At 41.1% G+C, this 19,469-nt stretch overlaps 1 protein-coding gene across 1 annotated transcript; it reads left to right on the top strand.

Moving 5' to 3' along the window:
* Window positions 1–1,928: 1,928 nt before the first annotated feature.
* trmt44 (tRNA methyltransferase 44 homolog) lies at window positions 1,929–19,191 on the top strand. The gene is made up of 11 exons (XM_029674650.2): window positions 1,929–2,358; window positions 2,504–2,621; window positions 2,743–2,962; window positions 3,156–3,224; window positions 3,337–3,444; window positions 3,941–4,012; window positions 6,927–7,033; window positions 7,537–7,720; window positions 7,819–8,167; window positions 17,387–17,503; window positions 18,068–19,191. The coding sequence occupies exons 1-11, from the start codon at window positions 2,022–2,024 to the stop codon at window positions 18,316–18,318; spliced, it is 1,932 nt and encodes a 643-aa protein (XP_029530510.2). The 5' UTR covers window positions 1,929–2,021; the 3' UTR covers window positions 18,319–19,191.
* Window positions 19,192–19,469: the final 278 nt, after the last annotated feature.

The raw sequence follows: 19,469 nt of genomic DNA, 5'->3' as shown, positions 1-19,469 counted from the left end.
GTTTGTTCCACCATTGGGGGGCCAGAGCAGCGAACAGTTTTGACTGGGCTGCGCAGGAACTGTACTTCCTCAGTGGTAAGGAGGCGAGCAGGCCAGAGGTGGATGAACGCAGTGCCCTTGTTTGGGTGTAGGGCCTGATCAGAGCCTGGAGGTACTGAGGTGCCGTTCCCCTCACAGCTCCGTAGGCAAGCACCATGGTCTTGTAGCGGATGCGAGCTTCAACTGGAAGCCAGTGGAGAGAGCGGAGGAGCGGGGTGACGTGAGAGAACTTGGGAAGGTTGAACACCAGACGGGCTGCGGCGTTCTGGATGGAATTATGGAATTGCCATAAGAGGCATTTACCTAAATCAGTGGAGATCGATGGGATCTCCAGAATTAGCCATCCCTAATGCTCTTGGACCAACGTCCGGTAGCTTGTACATCTGTGAACGTTTATGCAAGAGGGCTTTATAAACAAAAAACAATGATCTACAAGACTTCAAAGAGGGCCAGCCTACATTCTGATACAGAAAGCAATGATGTGTACTGAACTTTTTGCCCATAATAAAGCATAGGCCTAGGCAAAATAGAGAAAGGTTATAACCCAGATTAGTCATTGGTGTGAGAGCACACTTGTGTTGTTTTTTTTTTTGCATGCTGATTTCACATCTTTTCCAAAGCACACTACATGGCCAAAAGTATGTGGAAACCTGCTCGTCAAACATCTCATTGCAAAATCAAGGGCATTAATATGAGGTTGGTTCCCCCTTTGCTGCTATAACAGCCTCCACTCTTCTGGGAAGGCTTTCCACTAGATGTTGGAACATTGCTGCGGGGACTTGCTGCCATTCAGCGACAAGAGCATTAGTGAGGTCGAACACTGATGTTGGGCGATTAGGCCTGGCTCGCAGCTGGCGATCCAATTCGTCCCAAAGATGTTCGATGGGGTTGAGGTCAAGGCTCTGTGCAGGCCAGTTAAGTTCTTCCACACCAATCTTGACAAACCATTTCTGTATGGACCTTGCTTTGAACGGGGGCATTGTCATGCTGAAACAGGAAAGGGCCTTCCTCAAACTGTTGCCACAAAGTTGGAAGCACCGAAGCGTCTAGAATGTCATTGTATCTTGTAGCGTTAAGATTTCCCTTCACTTGAACTAAGGGGCCTAGCCCGAACCATGAAAAACAGCCCCAGAACATTATTTCTCCTCCACCTAACTTTGCAGTTGGCACTATGCATTGCAGCATTCTTCTGGCATCCGCCAAACCCAGATTCATCCGTCGGACTGCCAGATGGTGAAGCTTGACTAATCACTAAAGACAACCTGCTCCAGAGCTGTACACCACTCTAGCCAACGCTTGACATTGGGCGTGGTGATCTTAGGCTTGTGTGTGGCTGCTTGGCCATGGAAACTCATTTCATGAAGCTCTCGCTGGTCCCGTTCTGTGAGCTTGTGTGGCCTACCACTTTGCAGCTGAGCCATTGTTGTTCCTAGAAATTTCCAATTCACAATAACAGCACTTACAGTTGACCGGGGCAGTTCTGCTGGGCAGATATTTGACAAACTGACTAGTTGGAAAGGTGGCATTCTATGACGGTGCCACGTTGAGTGTCACTGAGCTATTCGCTATGGGCCATTCTACTGACAATGTTTGTCTATGGCTGTGTACTCGATTTTATACACCTGTCAGCAACGGGTGTGACTGAAATAGCCGAATACACACATTTAAGGGGTGTCCACATACTTTTGACCATGTAGTGTATGTCCAATTGAATGGTGATGGACAGCAGAACCCTGACTTGATTAAAACATATATATAATAATAAGAAACAGTATCGTTCAATATGTTGAGATTAAATATACAACACCACCCTCTGCTGCCTCTTTTTCGAACAACCATATTTTCTATCATGCGCTCCATCATTGCGTCATCAACGAGCGACAAAATCCATTGAACGTAAAAGTTTCCGGAAGTAATTTTGATAAACACACGTTTGCATTTTGTTATGCTGTTGTGGCATGCAAATGACCCTTTTCTAAACTATGCCGAAACTCTTTGCGATAAAATTGACAGAAAAATCTAATACGGGAGGATTTTGGTCTGCCATTGATGTTTGGATAAAGAAACCACACGTTGTGAACAAACGTATTTGTGGAGTCAAAGAGACACAGAGTAAGAATGTTGGCTGTGAAGAACTTAGAAACATTCTGCTAACTCATGGAAGTGATACTTCAGAGTCCAAGGATGTTCTTACTTTCTTGAATAGTGGCGTTGAACTCGAACATGACCAGGAGAGACTGTGGTCTTTTTGTGTGAGGACATTCATTCCTAAAGTAAACTGTTATGGCACAACTGTACATAAAGATATTATACTCAAAGGTAAGCCTTAAATTACATTCAGCTGATGTTTAAGCTGCTTATCATTGAGTTCTGGCTGACTTTACAACATGTACGCAACACAGGTATTTGAATACAGTCATGTGTGAAAGTGTCCTGTGTGTTATTTTTTACTCAACATTTTCAGACTTTAACACTCAAAGAGTAAGCTTCTTACCAGTTGAAGAGAGTGAGGAAGGGACTGCCTCTTTACGGAAGAACAACATCTATCAGATACATCTCCTGGCTGAGAAGGGTGATGAATGGTGAGTGTTTCCATGTTTAACCTCAGTGTCTGCTTCTTCACCCATCCTTCCATTGATTCAGTAATGCTTGGATGCATTGGATAGTGTCTGCACTGGTTTGCTCTGTAAATCTAATCTCCAGGACACTAGAGTTACATCTCATGCGGCCTGATGACTGGTTCAGTGACGGGGTGGCCTACCCCAAACTGCCCTGGCTCAGTGGGGAGCTCCTGCCCAAACTGGTGCGCTGGGCCACGGAGAGTAAGACCAGTGAGTTCAAGAGCACCCTGTCTCTCCTGCCAGTAGAGAAGTACAGCATCATGTACCAACAGCTGAAAGACAAGTACAAGGAGATGGTCAAGGTATGGTCAATGTATGATTAATATGGTCAAGGTATGGTCAATGCATGGCCAGTGTATGGTTAATATGGTCAATGCATGGCCAGTGTATGGTTAATATGGTCCAGGTATGGTTAATAGTTCATGGTCAAGGTCTTTTACAGTATAGATTTGTCACAACAGTCCTGAATGCATTAATATATTTGTCTTTGCATAGGTATGGCCTGAAGTGACGGATCCAGAGAAGTTTGTCTTTGAAGATGTTGCCATCGCTACCTATCTTTTGGTAGGTCTCTTCTGTACATGGACAGTAACTACAACAATGTATTTGACGGAATGCTAATATGAGTAAAATGGCAACTCTAATGACAATAACACCATTGTCTATTAATGCACAGGTCCTATGGGGCGAGGAGCGAGCGGTGAAGGGTCTGACCGTCAAACAGTCCTTTGTGGATCTTGGTTGTGGAAATGGTCTCCTGGTTCACATTCTAAGCAACGAAGGGGTATGTGTGATAAACACTTCACTAGGTTCGCCAGAACACAGTTATATAATATAACCTGATATGCCCTGGTACTGAATAGTAACACCAGGATTACGGGCTGAAATACTCCATGTGGAAAACTGACCTCTCTAGCAGATCTCCTTTAATTTACAAATGTCCACTGGATGCTTAATCAATGACAGGGTAGCCGGCGAGTCGTAAAAAGCTTTAGTCTGCGTCCCAAGTAGCACTTTATTCCCTATATAGTGCACTACTTTTGAACAGGGCCCATAGTGCACCATATATGGAATAGGGTCCCATTTGGGACGCAGACTTAATCTGTGCCAATTCCAGGCCGGTGTTCCATTTAATCAGTGATGTGATTTAACGTCCAATCAAAACGCTGGATATCCGTAATTGAAATTACACACGGGATAGGTGGAAAGTGTGTCACTTTACCCAATGTTCATTTGATGAAGTGATTAAGGACTGACCGTCATGCCTACTTGTGTTTCAGCACCCTGGAAAGGGCATCGACGTGAGGAAAAGGAAGATCTGGGATATGTACGGCCCCCAAACACATCTAGAGGTGAGGATGGGCTATGTGGAACTCTGTTTTAGGATAGTGGTTTTTATTTTCAGCCTAGATCAACTACTTGACTTAGGGGTGTGTATATACTGCACAAGAACAACAGTTCACCTGACACAAGACTGAATTCAAACATTACACTGGACAATACTCTGGATACATTCAGTAACATAATAAGAATATTCTTAAACATTTTAGGTGCAAGAAAAAACGATTACAAGGGTTTGACTGAGAGGTCTAACAGGTGTCTCTAAGTGACCACACACCTCCAAACTGTGCACAGTTCCTAATTCATTTCAATGACCTTTTGTGACTCAAGGAAAGAGCTTTCAACTATAAGGTCATTTATTTTGCTCTCCTAGCTTTGCCATTATGGAACTGAGGCAAGCACACATGTAGTTTTTTGTTTGGAACACAGCCTTGCGTCCCCACCATCACACAATTACTGTTGTTGTTTTACGTAATCCAAAAGTGTTCCATTATAAATCGCAATGTGGGTCAGATGGGCATTGTTTGAACGCTTATTCTTTTGCCAACATGGCTAGCTAAGTTATAAAATACAAACTTACAATGTTTGGGTTTCAAAAGGTACTTCAGACAAACATATGGTAATTTTGGTGAGTCGTGAGTCCATTCAAGTCCGTGCTCTGCGGCAAATTTTCTTCATAATATGACAAACAGGCTCATTCTGTTCAGGACAACCCAGGGAATAACGCATGTCATCCTTGTTTCAAGTTTTAATGTCACGTGCACAAGTACAGTGAAATGCCTTTCTTGCAAGCTCCAAACCCAACAATGCGGTAATCAATGTCAATGTAGCACAAAAATTATATAAGTTAGAACAAAAACACAGGAGAAATAAAAATAAGAAATAAGACGAACTCAAGAAAGTAAGAAGCTATATACAGGGTCAGTTCCAATACCATATTTACAATGTGCAGGGATACTTGAGTGGTAGAGGTAGATACAGTGCCTTCAGAAAGTACGCAAGCCCTTTGACTTTTGGAAAGGAACACACCTGTCTATATAAGGTCCCAAAGTTGACAGTGCATGTCAGAGCAAAAACCAAGTGGGTCAAAGAGGTCAAAGGAATTGTCCGTAGAGCTCCGAGACAGGATTGTGTCGAGGCACAGATCTGGGGAAGGGTACTAAAAAATATCTACAGCAAGAACACAGTGGTCTCCATCATTCTTAAATGGAAGAAGTTTAGAACCACCAAGACTCATCATAGAGCAGGCCGCCCAGCCAGACTGAACAATCGGGGGAGAAGGGCCTTGGCCAGGGAGGTGACAAAGAACCCAATTGTCACTCTTGACAGAGCTCTAGAGTTCCTTTGTGGAGATATGAGAACCTTCCAGAAGGACAACCATCTCTCATGGTGGTGGCAGCATCATGCTGTAGGGATGTTTTTCAGCGGCAGGGACTGGGATCGAGGCAAAGATGAACAGAGCAAAGTGCATAGAGATCCTTGGTGAAAACCTGCTCCAGAGCGCTCAGGACCTCAGACTGGGGCGAAGGTTCTCCTTCCAATAGGACAACGACCCTAAGCACACGGCCAAGACAATGCAGGAGTGGCTTCGGGACAAGTCTCTGAATTTCCTTGAGTGGCCCAGCCAGAGCCTGGACTTGAACCCGTTTGAACATATCTGGAAAGACCTGCAAATAGCTGTGCAGCGACGCTCCCCATACAACTTGACAGAGCTTGAGAGGATCTGCAGAGATGAATGGGATAAACTCCCCAAGTACAGGTGTGCCAAGCTTGTAGCGTCATACCCTAGAAGACTCAATGCTGTAATCGCTGCCAAAGGTGCTTCAACAAAGTTCTGAGTAAAGGGTCTGAATACTTATTGCACTTAATGTACATCCACTGCATTCCAATCAATGACAATCTACTATTTTCAACCCATTTACAGGGACTCTTAGTGGAAAGGGTTCATAGCTGCCTCAATCAACTTAATTTTGAGGGCTTTGTGGATATTTTGTGTTCCCATTTTTTGAAAGCAAACAAAACTACCGCAGTATTTGAAATATTTATGAATACCAGATTAATTCACAAGATATGTAGGTATTATATGAACTATTTCGTTCACCTTTTCAAATGAAGTCATATGACAATCACATATAGTCTAAACCACAATAGATACACATGGAATTGCACATGGTGTTGCGGGGAATCCCACACGTTGTTAGACACGCTCTGCTGTGCTGTACTGTCCCATTGCCGCCCGGCTTCAATGTTTCATCAGAAGACACGCTGCTGAATGTTCCCTTGCATCTATTATTCACTGTGTGTAGACCAGGCAGGAAGTAGCTAGGCGAGGTAGTTGTTCCCATAGGGACTCAATGTACTTTTAGCTAACGGCTCGGGGTTCTTTCTGGTATCCTTATTGTCGGTGATGGGATATGATGGGGTGTATAGAGCATGGAAGTGGTCTCCAACACCGAAAGGGGTTTTCCTTGTTGTCATTTTTTGTGTTCCTTTCAACTAGTTTCCTTAGTTGTTCCTTAGTTTTTGCCTGAAATCCCTTATTTACTTTTATTGTTGTTATTTAAAAGTATAAAACCAGTTATTTCTCTAGTCCATACATGGCAAGAGGCACAAAATGTTGCTTTGAAAAGTATTTTTTTGAATTTGTAATCTCATCTGACTTTGTATTTCAGACCACCCTTCTTCATATCCACTCAGACACTAAATGAGCTGAGATAACAATCACATTAAACATTATTCTCCTTCAATATTAAAAGTTGGTAACAGAGTTGTTATTTCGCGACGGAAAGCGGCTGGGGGTGTCATAAGCCATTTGTAATTCAAAAATGATTAATGAAAAAAAATCTAATTACTGTCGGCGGTACTTCTCTCTGATCTAAAGAAGCCTGTTGTGCTTTTGGTTGGGGGACTTTTTTTCTATTCCAGGAAACGGCAATCACTCCCGGTGATGGCTTCTTATTCCCGGGCACAGACTGGCTGATTGGAAACCACTCGGACGAGCTCACACCGTGGATCCCCGTTATAGCGGCCAGGCAAGTCATCAGCAGAAACAATTTGGCTTAGCCGCCTCAAGTGGCAACTGATCTCTTGAGTTTGAAATCATGTTTTTTTCATGAGTTGGGAAGGGGGAATGGAGGTGTGTTGGTGTGTGAAGTGTCGTGTCTGATGCAGCAGCCACCCGGTGGGGATGTTGAGCTTGGCTCTAACTTTGCATCGACTCTCCTGTTCTGGTTTGAACGCTCCAACAACCTCCATCGATTTGAAATTGTCCTCATCTCCTGCCTTAATCTCACATTTTTCTCACCCCACTTTGAGTCAGTTGTACTTACATCCGCTGTACTTGTGGTATTTTCTCACCTCTATGCTGCATGCTATCTGTGGTTAGGGCTCCCTTAAAAAAAGAGGTTCCATCATATCTCATTTAAAGTCACCTGGATGAATTAAGGATGAATAGACAATTATAAAGTACATTGATAACTGTGACCAAACCACATGGTTTTGATGTGTAATTTCGGTCACTTTCCTCCCACTTTAGGTCATCCTTCTCCTGCCGGTATTTTGTCCTCCCGTGCTGCTTCTTTGACTTCTATGGGAAGTACCAGCGGAGACACTGTAAGAAGTCCCAGTATAAGGAATACATTGACTTCATCTCTGAGGTCAGCACAGCCTGTGGGTTCAACACAGAGGAGGACTGCTTGAGAATCCCCTCCACAAAGCGGGTATGCTAATGCTAACAATGACACTTGAACACACAGTACACGCTAATATGTTCATGCAAACCACTCATGTTGTTTTAATCTAACCCCTTGCTTTACAGGTGTGTCTGGTAGGAAAGTCGAGGAGCTACCAGCTGTCGGATGAGCCGCAGGCAGAGGAGGGGAGAGACAAGTATATACAGGGTCGTCAGCCCTGCTCCGGGGTCACAGTTCGAGAGTCAAATGCCGAGGATGAAGCCGAGCACCACCACGACCACTCAGAGACTGACAGGATCCACGGCACCAACTGGGGAGCTGGATTCCAGCCCCGAGAGAGGATCGAGACAGTGCGGAACTGTGCCGCCCTTCCCCGGGACTTTGTAGATGGTATAGTCTTACGTGTGGCCACCTCTCTGCTGGGGTTGACCAAGGACGAAGGTGGGGATGTCCCCGGCACCTGGAACACGGGAGGTAAGAGAATGGGCCTTTAATAGCTAAACTGTCAATCAAATCACAAGGTAATCTCTCCCTCAAAATACAATAAAGTCTCACTCGGTCTGCATTTACATGAGCTCTAATTGAGGTCATAACAGGTTTAGGAAAACAGAACATGAAGTACATATCTGATCTTGGATTTATTACTATTATGGCGTGTATTGGATTGTGTACTACATGGTGTATTGTTGAATCAGTGGAATTCAGGATGATCGGGTGTGTGCAGGAACTCAATGTTGGTGGCCCATCATGCCCTTAACCCACCCCACCTCTTTCTGTATCTCTACCTCTTCCTGTCTATCAATCCCTCTCAGCACCAATAGGAAAGCCCCTGGTGGCGCAGCACAACCCTGCTTTGAACCCTGTCAGCGTTTCATCCTCCGCCATTCGGCACCACATTCACACACTGCCCCCATCTCTCTTTTATCAACCTTTTCCGGACTTTCTCCTTCACACACACACACACACACACACACACACACACACACACACACACTCCCCTGCACTCCCCCCTCCCCCTGTACGATGGATGAGATAAGAAGAAGAAGTCTAGTCAGAGAGAAAAAAGAGGGGAAGAGACAGAGCCTGTAATCCAGGATGGAGATGACTGGATGAATAATGCACTCTGGCCCATCTTTTATGCATGAGTCTGTATTTGTGTTGAGGTATTTCTACCAGTTACTTTATGGCGCTGCTCTGAAAAGAGGGAGGATTAGCGGGGGTTAAGCCGGGGCAGCTTGCATGGACAGTGGCTAGCTCCCGAGTTTCAATGTGCCATTTTAGATGGAAAAGCAAAGTGCTACTATTAAAGTGGAACTGACAGCGTTTGAACTACTTTGCAAATATTAAACAAACAGACAATCATATTATCAGTAACAAATATCATATTCCCAGTTTATGCTTCAAAACCATTTGACTCAAAATTCCATGACAGACAATAAGACATTGTTGACATAATCGATGTATGCAGTTCAATGCATGATTTATATAATTCACCAATACATTTCTTGGTAGTCCAAAAACTATTGCTATCAGGTTGTAAATCCCAGCTGGCCTGGTACGTTGTTTGCTGGCTCCACCCATTTGGGATGCGCTGTTTCAGTTTCCATGACTCAATATTCTGAACAAAAATGGAAGACAAACTAAGGCTGGAAATGAGATGATAAATTGTTTAGATCTAGGACAGAAGAATTTATAATGGACTTTTTCAGACATAACATAGGTACAGCAGATCTATTGTATGGGACACTTTTAAGTGTGCCTTTAGAGGCCATGCAATTCAGTACTCATCAATAAAACAAAAGCAATTTAGATCAAGAGTCCATATTAACAAAGGAAATTGAAGGATTAACAGTACAGTTAGATAGCAATAAACATGGTACCATAGAGGCACAGAAGAGGTTAGAGGAAAAACTAAAAGAAATGGAGGAACTTATTCAAGAAAGATCCAGTGTAATAGATTATAAAAATAAAGTGAACTGGATGGAATATGGGGGAAAATGACCCAAATTCTTTTTCAATCTTCAATATAGAAATGCTACCAAACAAAATGTATTAAAACTTGTTACAAATGATGGAGTCACGCATGATTCACCAAATGATATTTTGAAAGAGGAAGTAAAGTACTTTAAGAATATGTTTTCGTTTCAGGCTCCTCCATCTCCACTAATTGAAACTAATTGTATGGATTTTCCCCCTAATAATATTGTAAAATTAATATCTGTACAGAAGGACTCATGTGAAGGCCAAATTACAGAGGAGGAACTGCTTGATGCAATTGGGGCCTTTAAGGATGGGAAAACTCCAGGGCTGGATGGCATACCAGTGGAAGTATACAAAACTTTTTTTTATTTTTTTATTTTTTTTAACCTTTATTTTACTAGGCAAGTCAGTTAAGAACAAATTCTTATTTTCAATGACGGCCTAGGAACAGTGGGTTAACTGCCTGTTCAGGGGCAGAACGACAGATTTGTACCTTGTCAGCTCGGGGATTCGAACTTGCAACCTTTCGGTTACTAGTCCAATGCTCTAACCACTAGGCTACCCTGCCGCCCCTGATATACTCAAAGGACCATTATTGGCATGTTTTAACTACTCCTATATAAATGGTAGATTATCAGACACGCAACAAGAAGGTCTGATATCATTATTACTGAAACAGGACCCAAGTGGTATATATAAAGATCCAGTCCATTTAAAAAATTGGAGACCTCTTACACTTCAGTGTTGTGATGCAAAAATCCTAGCAAAATGCTTGGCGCGTAGAATTGAAAAAGTATTGTCAGATATTATTCATCCTAATCAGACAGGTTTTTTACATGGACGATACATTGGAGATAATATAAGACAAGTACTGGAAACAATAGAATACTATGAAATATTGGGGACACCAGGCCTGGTTTTCATAGCTGATTTTGAAAAGGCTTTTGATAAAGTACGACTGGAGTTTATAAATGCCTAGAATATTTCAATTTTGGGGAATCTTTTATAAATGGGTTAAAGTTATGTATAGTGACCCTAGGTGTAAAATAGTAAATAATGGCTACATCTCAAAGTTTTAAACTCTCTAGAGGAGTAAAACAAGGTTGTCCACTATCTGCATATCTATTTATTATTGCCATGGAAATGTTAGCTGTTAAGATTAGATCAAACAATAATATTAAGGGATTATAAATCCGTGGCTTAAAAACTAAGGTGTCATTGTACGCTGATCTTTTAAAACCACAATTAGAGTCTCTCCACAGCCTCATAGAGGATCTAGATACTTTTGCTATTCTCTCTGGATTAAAACCAAATTATGATAAGTATATTACGTATTGGATCACAAAAATTTTTTACCAATAAAATGGTCTGATGGAGATGTGGACATACTCGGTATACAAATCCCAAAAGAAAGAAATGATCTCACTCCAATACATTTTTATAGAAAGTTAGAAAAAATAGATAAGATCTTGCTACCATGGAAAGGAAAATACCTGTCTATTTGTGGAAAAATCACCCTGATTAACTCTTTAGTCATATCACAGTTTACCTATTTGCTTATGGTTTTGCCTACACCTAGTGACCTGCTTTTTAAATTATATGAACACAAAATATTCCATCTTATTTGGAACGGCAAGCCAGATAAAATTAAAAGGGCCTATTTATATAACGAATATGAATTCGGTGGGCTGAAATGATTAAATATTAAAGCATTAGACCTCTCACTAAAGGCATCAGTCATACAAAAGTTATACTTAAATCCAAACTGGTTCTCTAGTAAATTGGTATGAATGTCTCATCCTATGTTCAAGAAGGGCCCTTTACCCTTTATTCAGATTACACCTGCTCACTTTCGGTTGTTTGAAAAGGAAATAATCTCCAAAATATCTTAATTTTTTAAAACAAGCCTTAGAAAGTTGGTTGCAATTTCAGTTTAATCCACCTGAAAAGACAGAACAAATAATACAACAAATATTGTGGTTAAATTCAAATATACTAATTGATTAAAAAAAACTATTTTTCGAAGATTTTTTTTTTTTAAGTATAATTTTTGTGAATGATATCATAAATAGGACTGATGGAGTTATGTCACACATGCAGCTAACACAGACATACGAAAATGTCTGCTCTACCCAAAATTACAACCAATTAATTGCAGCATTACCACAAAAATGGAAGAGGCAAGTAGAAGGGAGTAAAAAGTAAGGAACTTGTATGTTGCCCCTGTATTAAAGAACATAAATGGTTAAAAAAAAGTGTGATAAATAAAAACATATACCAATTTCATTTAAGGACCAAAAAACTGACAGCTGTGCCATATAAATGTCAAAATAGTTGGGAAGAGATTTTCGATGTACCCATTCCATGACACATGGTTTATGAATTGATACGCAAAACAACGCCGGATACAAAACTTCACATTTTTCAATTTAAATTACTATACAAAATTCTTGCTACTAATTGAATGTTATATATATGGGGGATACAATCTTCCCAGCTCTGCAGATTATGCTGTGAGGAGGCAGAGTCATTAGATCATTTATTTTGGCATTGTCCATATGTAGCTCGTTTTTGGTCACAGGTCCAGGAATGGCTGAAAATTGCAACATTTGCCTAGAACTAATGCTGCAGATAGCAATACTGGGTGATTTGAAAAGCCATAGTCAATCAATCAATAATATAATAATTATTTTAGCGAAATTTTGAATTTTGAATTTACAATCTGTAGAAGCTATGAGAGTAGAAAGGTTCAATTCATTTGTGAAGCATCACAGCACAGTTGAAAAATATATGGCAAATAGAAATCCAAAATGGATGATGTTGAGAGATAGATGTGAGAGGTTGAATGGAGCTGAAGGGTGGGACTGATAGCAAGATAAACCATGTAAAACATACGGGGTCTGTAAAATGTATATAGGTTCAGATCTTTTGTGAAATAGCAGTTACAAATAGAATAGAAATAGAAAAAATAACTATTGTAAAATAGACTGTCTTTAAAATGTGTATAAGATGTATAAATTGAAGGTAAAAGCTGAAGTGTTTATTAGTTTACTCCAATTGGGGGATCAGTGGAAGGGTTTGCAGGGAATAATAATAAAGTTATATTCTTTTAAAAAGCATGTATGTCTATATAGGTACAGTGCCTTGCGAAAGTATTCGGCCCCCTTGAACTTTGACCTTTTGCCACATTTCAGGCTTCAAACATAAAGATATAAAACTGTATTTTTTTGTGAAGAATCAACAACAAGTGGGACACAATCATGAAGTAGAATGACATTTATTGGATATTTCAAACTTTTTTAACAAATCAAAAACTGAAAAATTGGGCGTGCAAAATTATTCATCCCCTTTACTTTCAGTGCAGCAAACTCTCTCCAGAAGTTCAGTGAGGATCTCTGAATGATCCAATGTTGACCTAAATGACTAATGATGATAAATACAATCCACCTGTGCGTAATCAAGTCTCCGTATAAATGCACCTGCACTGTGATAGTCTCAGAGGTCCATTAAAAGCGCAGAGAGCATCATGAAGAACAAGGAACACACCAGGCAGGTCCGAGATACTGTTGTGAAGAAGTTTAAAGCCGGATTTGGATACAAAAAGATTTCCCAAGCTTTAAACATCCCAAGGAGCACTGTGCAAGCGATAATATTGAAATGGAAGGAGTATCAGACCACTGCAAATCTACCAAGACCTGGCCGTCCCTCTAAACTTTCAGCTCATACAAGGAGAAGACTGATCAGAGATGCAGCCAAGAGGCCCATGATCACTCTGGATGAACTGCAGAGATCTACAGCTGAGGTGGGAGACTCTGTCCATAGGACAACAATCAGTCGTTTATTGCACAAATCTGGCCATTATGGAAGAGTGGCAAGAAGAAAGCCATTTCTTAAAGATATCCATAAAAAGTGTTGTTTAAAGTTTGCCACAAGCCACCTGGGAGACACACCAAACATGTGGAAGAAGGTGCTCTGGTCAGATGAAACCAAAATTGAACTTTTTGGCAACAATGCAAAACGTTATGTTTGGCGTAAAAGCAACACAGCTCATCACCCTGAACACACCATCCCCACTGTCAAACATGGTGGTGGCAGCATCATGGTTTGGGCCTGCTTTTCTTCAGCAGAGATAGGGAAGATGGTTAAAATTGATGGGAAGATGGATGGAGCCAAATACAGGACCATTCTGGAAGAACACCTGATGGAGTCTGCAAAAGACCTGAGACTGGGACGGAGATTTGTCTTCCAACAAGACAATGATCCAAAACATAAAGCAAAATGGAATGGTTAAAAAATAAACATATCCAGGTGTTAGAATGGCCAAGTCAAAGTCCAGACCTGAATCCAATCGAGAATCTGTGGAAATAACTGAAAACTGCTGTTCACAAATGCTCTCCATCCAACCTCACTGAGCTCGAGCTGTTTTGCAAGGAGGAATGGGAAAAATGTCAGTCTCTCGATGTGCAAAACTGATAGAGACATACCCCAAGCGACTTACAGCTGTAATCGCAGCAAAAGGTGGCGCTACAAAGTATTAACTTAAGGGGGCTGAATAATTTTGCAATTTTTCAGTTTTTGATTTGTTAAAAAAGTTTGAAATATCCAATAAATGTTGTTCCACTTCATGATTGTGTCCCACTTGTTGTTGATTCTTCACAAAAAAATACAGTTTTATATCTTTGTTTGAAGCCTGAAATGTGGCAAAAGGTCGCAAAGTTCAAGGGGGCCGAATACTTTCGCAAGGCACTGTATGTGTATGTATACATGTCAATATGCATGTGTGTATGGATATATATATATTTACCCCGAAAATATATGGGGGATTGGAAATGATGCAGACAATTACATTGATGGAACCAATATTCTTTCCGCAATATTAAGCTGATCCACCCCTTTAGAGAGAAAAAAAGGCTGGAAATGTCAAAACAATCAAACTAGAAAGGGCAATGATCACAAGTCAGTCGTAACGTGGCTAATAGGTTAGCGCACATGTGTCAAACATAAGGCCCGCGGGCCGAATAGGACACAAGCGAATATAAACGAGTCAACAGTTGAGTCATCTACTAATTATAGCCTGATGTGCTCGCATCGGTGAATTCAACTTCAACATATTATGCACATCTGCAAGCAAAGGCTGGACAAATGTTATTTATCTCTTTTGGCCGAGGGGGTGTGGTATATATCTGGCCAACATAACACGTCTAAGGGCTGTTCTTATGCACAGCTCAACGGGGAGTGCCTAAATACAACCCTTAGCTGTGGTATTTTGATCATATATCACAAACCCCCGAGGTGCCTTACTACTATTATAAACTGGTTATCAACGTAATTAGAGCAGTGAAAATAAGTGTTTTGTCATACCCATGGTATACGGTCTGATATACCACGGCTTTCAGCCAATTAGCATTCAGGGCTCGAACCACCCAGTTTATAACAGACCATATACCACATGTATGACAAAACATGTATTTTTACTGCTCTAATTATTTTGCTAACCAGTTTATAATAGCAATAAGGCACCTTGGGTGTTTGTGGTATATTACCAATATACCAGTGCTGAGGGATGTATCCAGCCACTCCGCGTTGCGCCATGAATAAGAACAGCTCTTAGACGTGTTATATTGGCCATATATCACACCCACTCGAGCCTTATTGCCTAAATATATCATCCTATGTACACAAGTGGACATTATAAAGGACCATGTTTTTTCAAATCCACTCAGGTGTATTTCATGGCCTTTGGCGAATGTGTTTTAATGATCTAAAGTCACGCTGGTGCTACCGCCTGTAAACACACAGTTCAGTTCAAAGTGAATGATGGCAGGCCAGTGTGTAGCTCTGATTGACTATGGTGCACCAGGCTGCGTAGACTCCGGTCCTGGACGAGGAAGATGTTTTTTTTAAGGTTATATTAATTGGCCAAACGCACGGCCGGTTTCCCACTCTATATCGCTGTAGAATTCTTTTTACAAATGCCCAAATATTCTATCAATTTAAAACGTGAAAATGACCATATTTAAAGGCTCGCTTGTCAGAAAATGTTTTCAAAAAAGAAAGAAAAAAAGGTTTAATTCCTCCAGAGGGTGTATTTGAAAAGATGTTGCTAAGATTTCATGTTGCTAAAACGCTGTGAGTTCCACTTTAAGTATTCACTATTTTAGCATACAGGATTAAATGCAGGGTAAAAACAATTCCTCAATGGTTTGAGAGCATTTCTCTCTCCACATATACAATAGCACTAAATAAATACTTGCTAACCCGCAATCAATGTTAGCTGAGCATCTAGCTAGGAGCCATTTAATACACTCAGTAATACGATGTCACCTTGCTGAGTGTACTTTTTAAAGCCCACAGCATTACACAAACACACTATCTATGGACAATCCATTAATAACAGTTTGGGAGGCCAGTCCAGGTCCAAACTGAATCCACATTGTCAATAGCCCCACTTATCCCATTAATCTCTATTAGCATTGTAGGCTCTAGTCTCTTAAGGGCAGCTGTAAACGTAATATTAATCTTATATTAAGGCCCTGGGCCCCCTGGTGTCTGTGCTCTGACTGCTCTTTTGCTGCCCTCTGTTCACACACACGTTGGCATACTATTCCTAGCTACTGTGCCAGGCTGCAAACAAAACTTGAGTGTCTTGAATTGTTACGTAATGTGGTACAGTACTAAAACAATCATCTCTATGTAATCGAAGTAGTTTATGTATAATGTCTTTGTATACAAAACCAACAGAACAGTTTTGAAGTTGATAATCAAGAGTGGAGGGGTCTTGATTGATTGACATGTATTGCGCTGATTTGTTAGTAAGGCTTTACCACAGCAGAACAATTACAATGGGTGCCACGACAACTCGTTCTGATATAATATATATGATATAATAAAATAAAATAACAAGGAGCATGAGGGAAGGGAACCAAAGGTAGAATTGCACTCCCATATGCCAAAGAGAGAAGATTGTCATTTATATCAACCAAAGGTCAACATAGATTGAATTATCCATGGAGAAGGGGAAAGCAAAGACAGAAATACCTTAATGTCCATGAAATGGAACTTAAAAGATTGGCTAGCTGCTCTGCTGCAAACTCAGATGTGAATTTATATCTCGGATTACAAATATTGTGGAAACACCTAGACTTTTTGGCCATGTAAATGCATTATCTAAGACCCATGGGGAATGGGTTCGTTTGAATTAATCTCCCTCAGTGGGGAAATGGTGGTGGTAGGAAATAACAGACAACAATGTCTCAGGATTTATTTTAAAATGGCCGCTGGGAACTGTGCTGGCAAAAATGTCCTCTGTTATTGTGATTTTAATTGACTTCACAGCTCTGATGGTCTGACACCTTAGACGAACTGTCAGAGAGAATAAGTTATTTTCTGAGGTTCTAATTTATCACAACTCCCTTGTTGTCTCTGTCTGCTTTCCAAATGGGACTCTATTCCCTTTGTAGTGCACTGCTAAAAAAGCAGTGCACTATAAAGAGAATAGGGTGCCATTTGGGACTAAGGCTTGGTTTCATTCCAAAAGTCACTCCTACCCACCCAAGTCCTTTTCCTACAACGCCAATGTCATGTTCATCACAACCCCATCATCTCCTATGGCTTTCTCATCCCTTTGTCCTAGTCCTCCATTATTGAACCCTTAACCACCCTCCTCTTCTCCTTTTTCATTCCAAATTGCACTCTTGGCTCTCTCCTCTCCAGGCAGGCTGTCCGTGAGAGAGGTGGCTGAGTTGTTGGAGCAGGAGACTCTGCAGGTCCTGAAGAAAGAATGTGGCGGTCTGCAGACCCTGCTCAAGAACAACCACCAGGTCTTCAGAGGTACGTGCAGCACAAACCCCGTATCCACACACTCCTCTCAAAGAAGATTGAGCCCCAGAGCGACGGCACCTATTCCCTATATAGTGCACTACGTTTGGACCAGGGCCTAAAGGGTTAGGGTAGGGATGTTTGGGATGCTGCCATAGATGTATATACAGTAGATACTATGTGGAGATCTGCTGTGTCTATTTCGGCACCAAACATCACGTTAATTGCGTTCTTATTTGCATACTCACTATAAGGTACCTCATTTTGGAACTTTTGGTGCTAACATGATGGCTATTAAGTTTGCTGAACTGTATATCATTAGCTCTGGGTCTGCATACATTAATCTTACTGAAGCAATCCAGGGCTTATTGGAATGCAACATACAGATATGAAATGCTTGAAAAAGTCGATGGAATCATTCCCATTCTCAGCTTGAAGGAATTTGCATTTTGCAATCTCTCTTAAGGCTTGCTTCTTTAACCTGATTTACAACAGGCCTGGAAAATACCTAGTCAATGCAAGAAAAAAGGTTTTTACTAAATATTCCCCCCTCTCCTCCACTCTTCTTTCCCTCAGTGGAAGGTGGTATGGTCCATATCCGGGACTGGCGGGTACAGGCCCAGAGGCCTAGAGGGCTGCAGGGTACCAGGGCTGATTCTAAGCGGAAGCACCTAATCTCTGGTGCCCTGAAGACCCGGGCCTGCTGGTTCCACGTCCACCACCCTCACGGATGCCCACTGCAGGCCGAGGAGTGTGCCTTCGCCCATGGCCCAGACGATCTCCGACCTTCCACCAGACCACTCAAGAAAATGAAGTGCTCCAACTGAACACTCAATTCAGTTTGGACCATTATTGCAATGTTTTATTTCAATTGTACTATTTTTTTTTGTATTTTTTAGATGTGGAGTTGATGCTGTGATATGATGCTACAAGAATAGCTGTGACTGTCAGTCATACATACATACAGTGCAGTCCAAAATGATTGACACCCTTTGATAAAGATAATTAAAATACCCAGCTATATTGTAAGTGAAAAAATTGAGGAAAGAGATTTTGTTTAACAGTAATATTTATTTTCTCAAAAGGTAGGGGTTGAAATGTTTGACATCTCTAAAGATTCTTATAAATAAAGTAGTCAAAAGTTGAGTATTTGGTCCCATAATCCTAGCACGCAATGACTACATCAAGCTTGTTACTCTACAAACGTGTTGGATGCGTTTACAGTTAGTTTTGGTTGTGTTTCAGATTATTTTGTGGCCTTTTGAAATTAATGTTAAATAATGCATTGTGTCATTTTGGAGTCACTTTTATTGTAAAAAAGAATTGAATATGGGACCAAATACTAAACCTTTGACCACTTTATTGATAAGAATCTTTAGGGGTTTCAATTTTGACCCCTACCTTTTTTATCTGAGCAATTGTATTAGAATAAAATAATATAATTTCCCATTTTTGGGGGATAAAATACAGCTCAGTATTTTAATTATTTATTTTCCACAGTCATTATTGCTCATCTTTATCAGCAGGTGTCAATAATTTCAGACCCCACTGTACATACATACTTGCGCTTGTAACTAATTCCGCATATCGGAATTTTGAGACCTAAGTCTGGTTAGATAAGTACATTTTAGTTTTTAGTAGTGGAGCTACTCTGCTATGTGGTTTGCAGATCTCAAATATAACATCTCAAATATAAACAATACTGTCCTATTGTTCTTACTACCACACCTTCATTACTCAACTACATACACAGAGGTGCTTTAAGGTCCAAAACGGAGCACAAGGAAGGCCATATTGGCTTAAAACTGTAAATGTCAGGGCCATGAATTATTTGTTGCGTAGCGTTCATGGGGTGTCCCGTGTGTTGCCCTCTGTGTCCCTGTTTTCCCTCCTGTGTTCCTTTACCACCTGGGATCGTGACCCCGTGGCTGAAAGGTCACATAGAGGCAGTAGAGGGCCGCCCAGAGACCACCATAGG

The sequence above is a fragment of the Oncorhynchus nerka genome, linkage group LG12, assembly GCF_034236695.1.
Source record: "Oncorhynchus nerka isolate Pitt River linkage group LG12, Oner_Uvic_2.0, whole genome shotgun sequence".
NCBI lineage: Eukaryota > Metazoa > Chordata > Actinopteri > Salmoniformes > Salmonidae > Oncorhynchus > Oncorhynchus nerka.
Note: the sequence above shows the minus strand (reverse complement) of the source record. Positions and strands in the feature narration are given on the sequence as shown.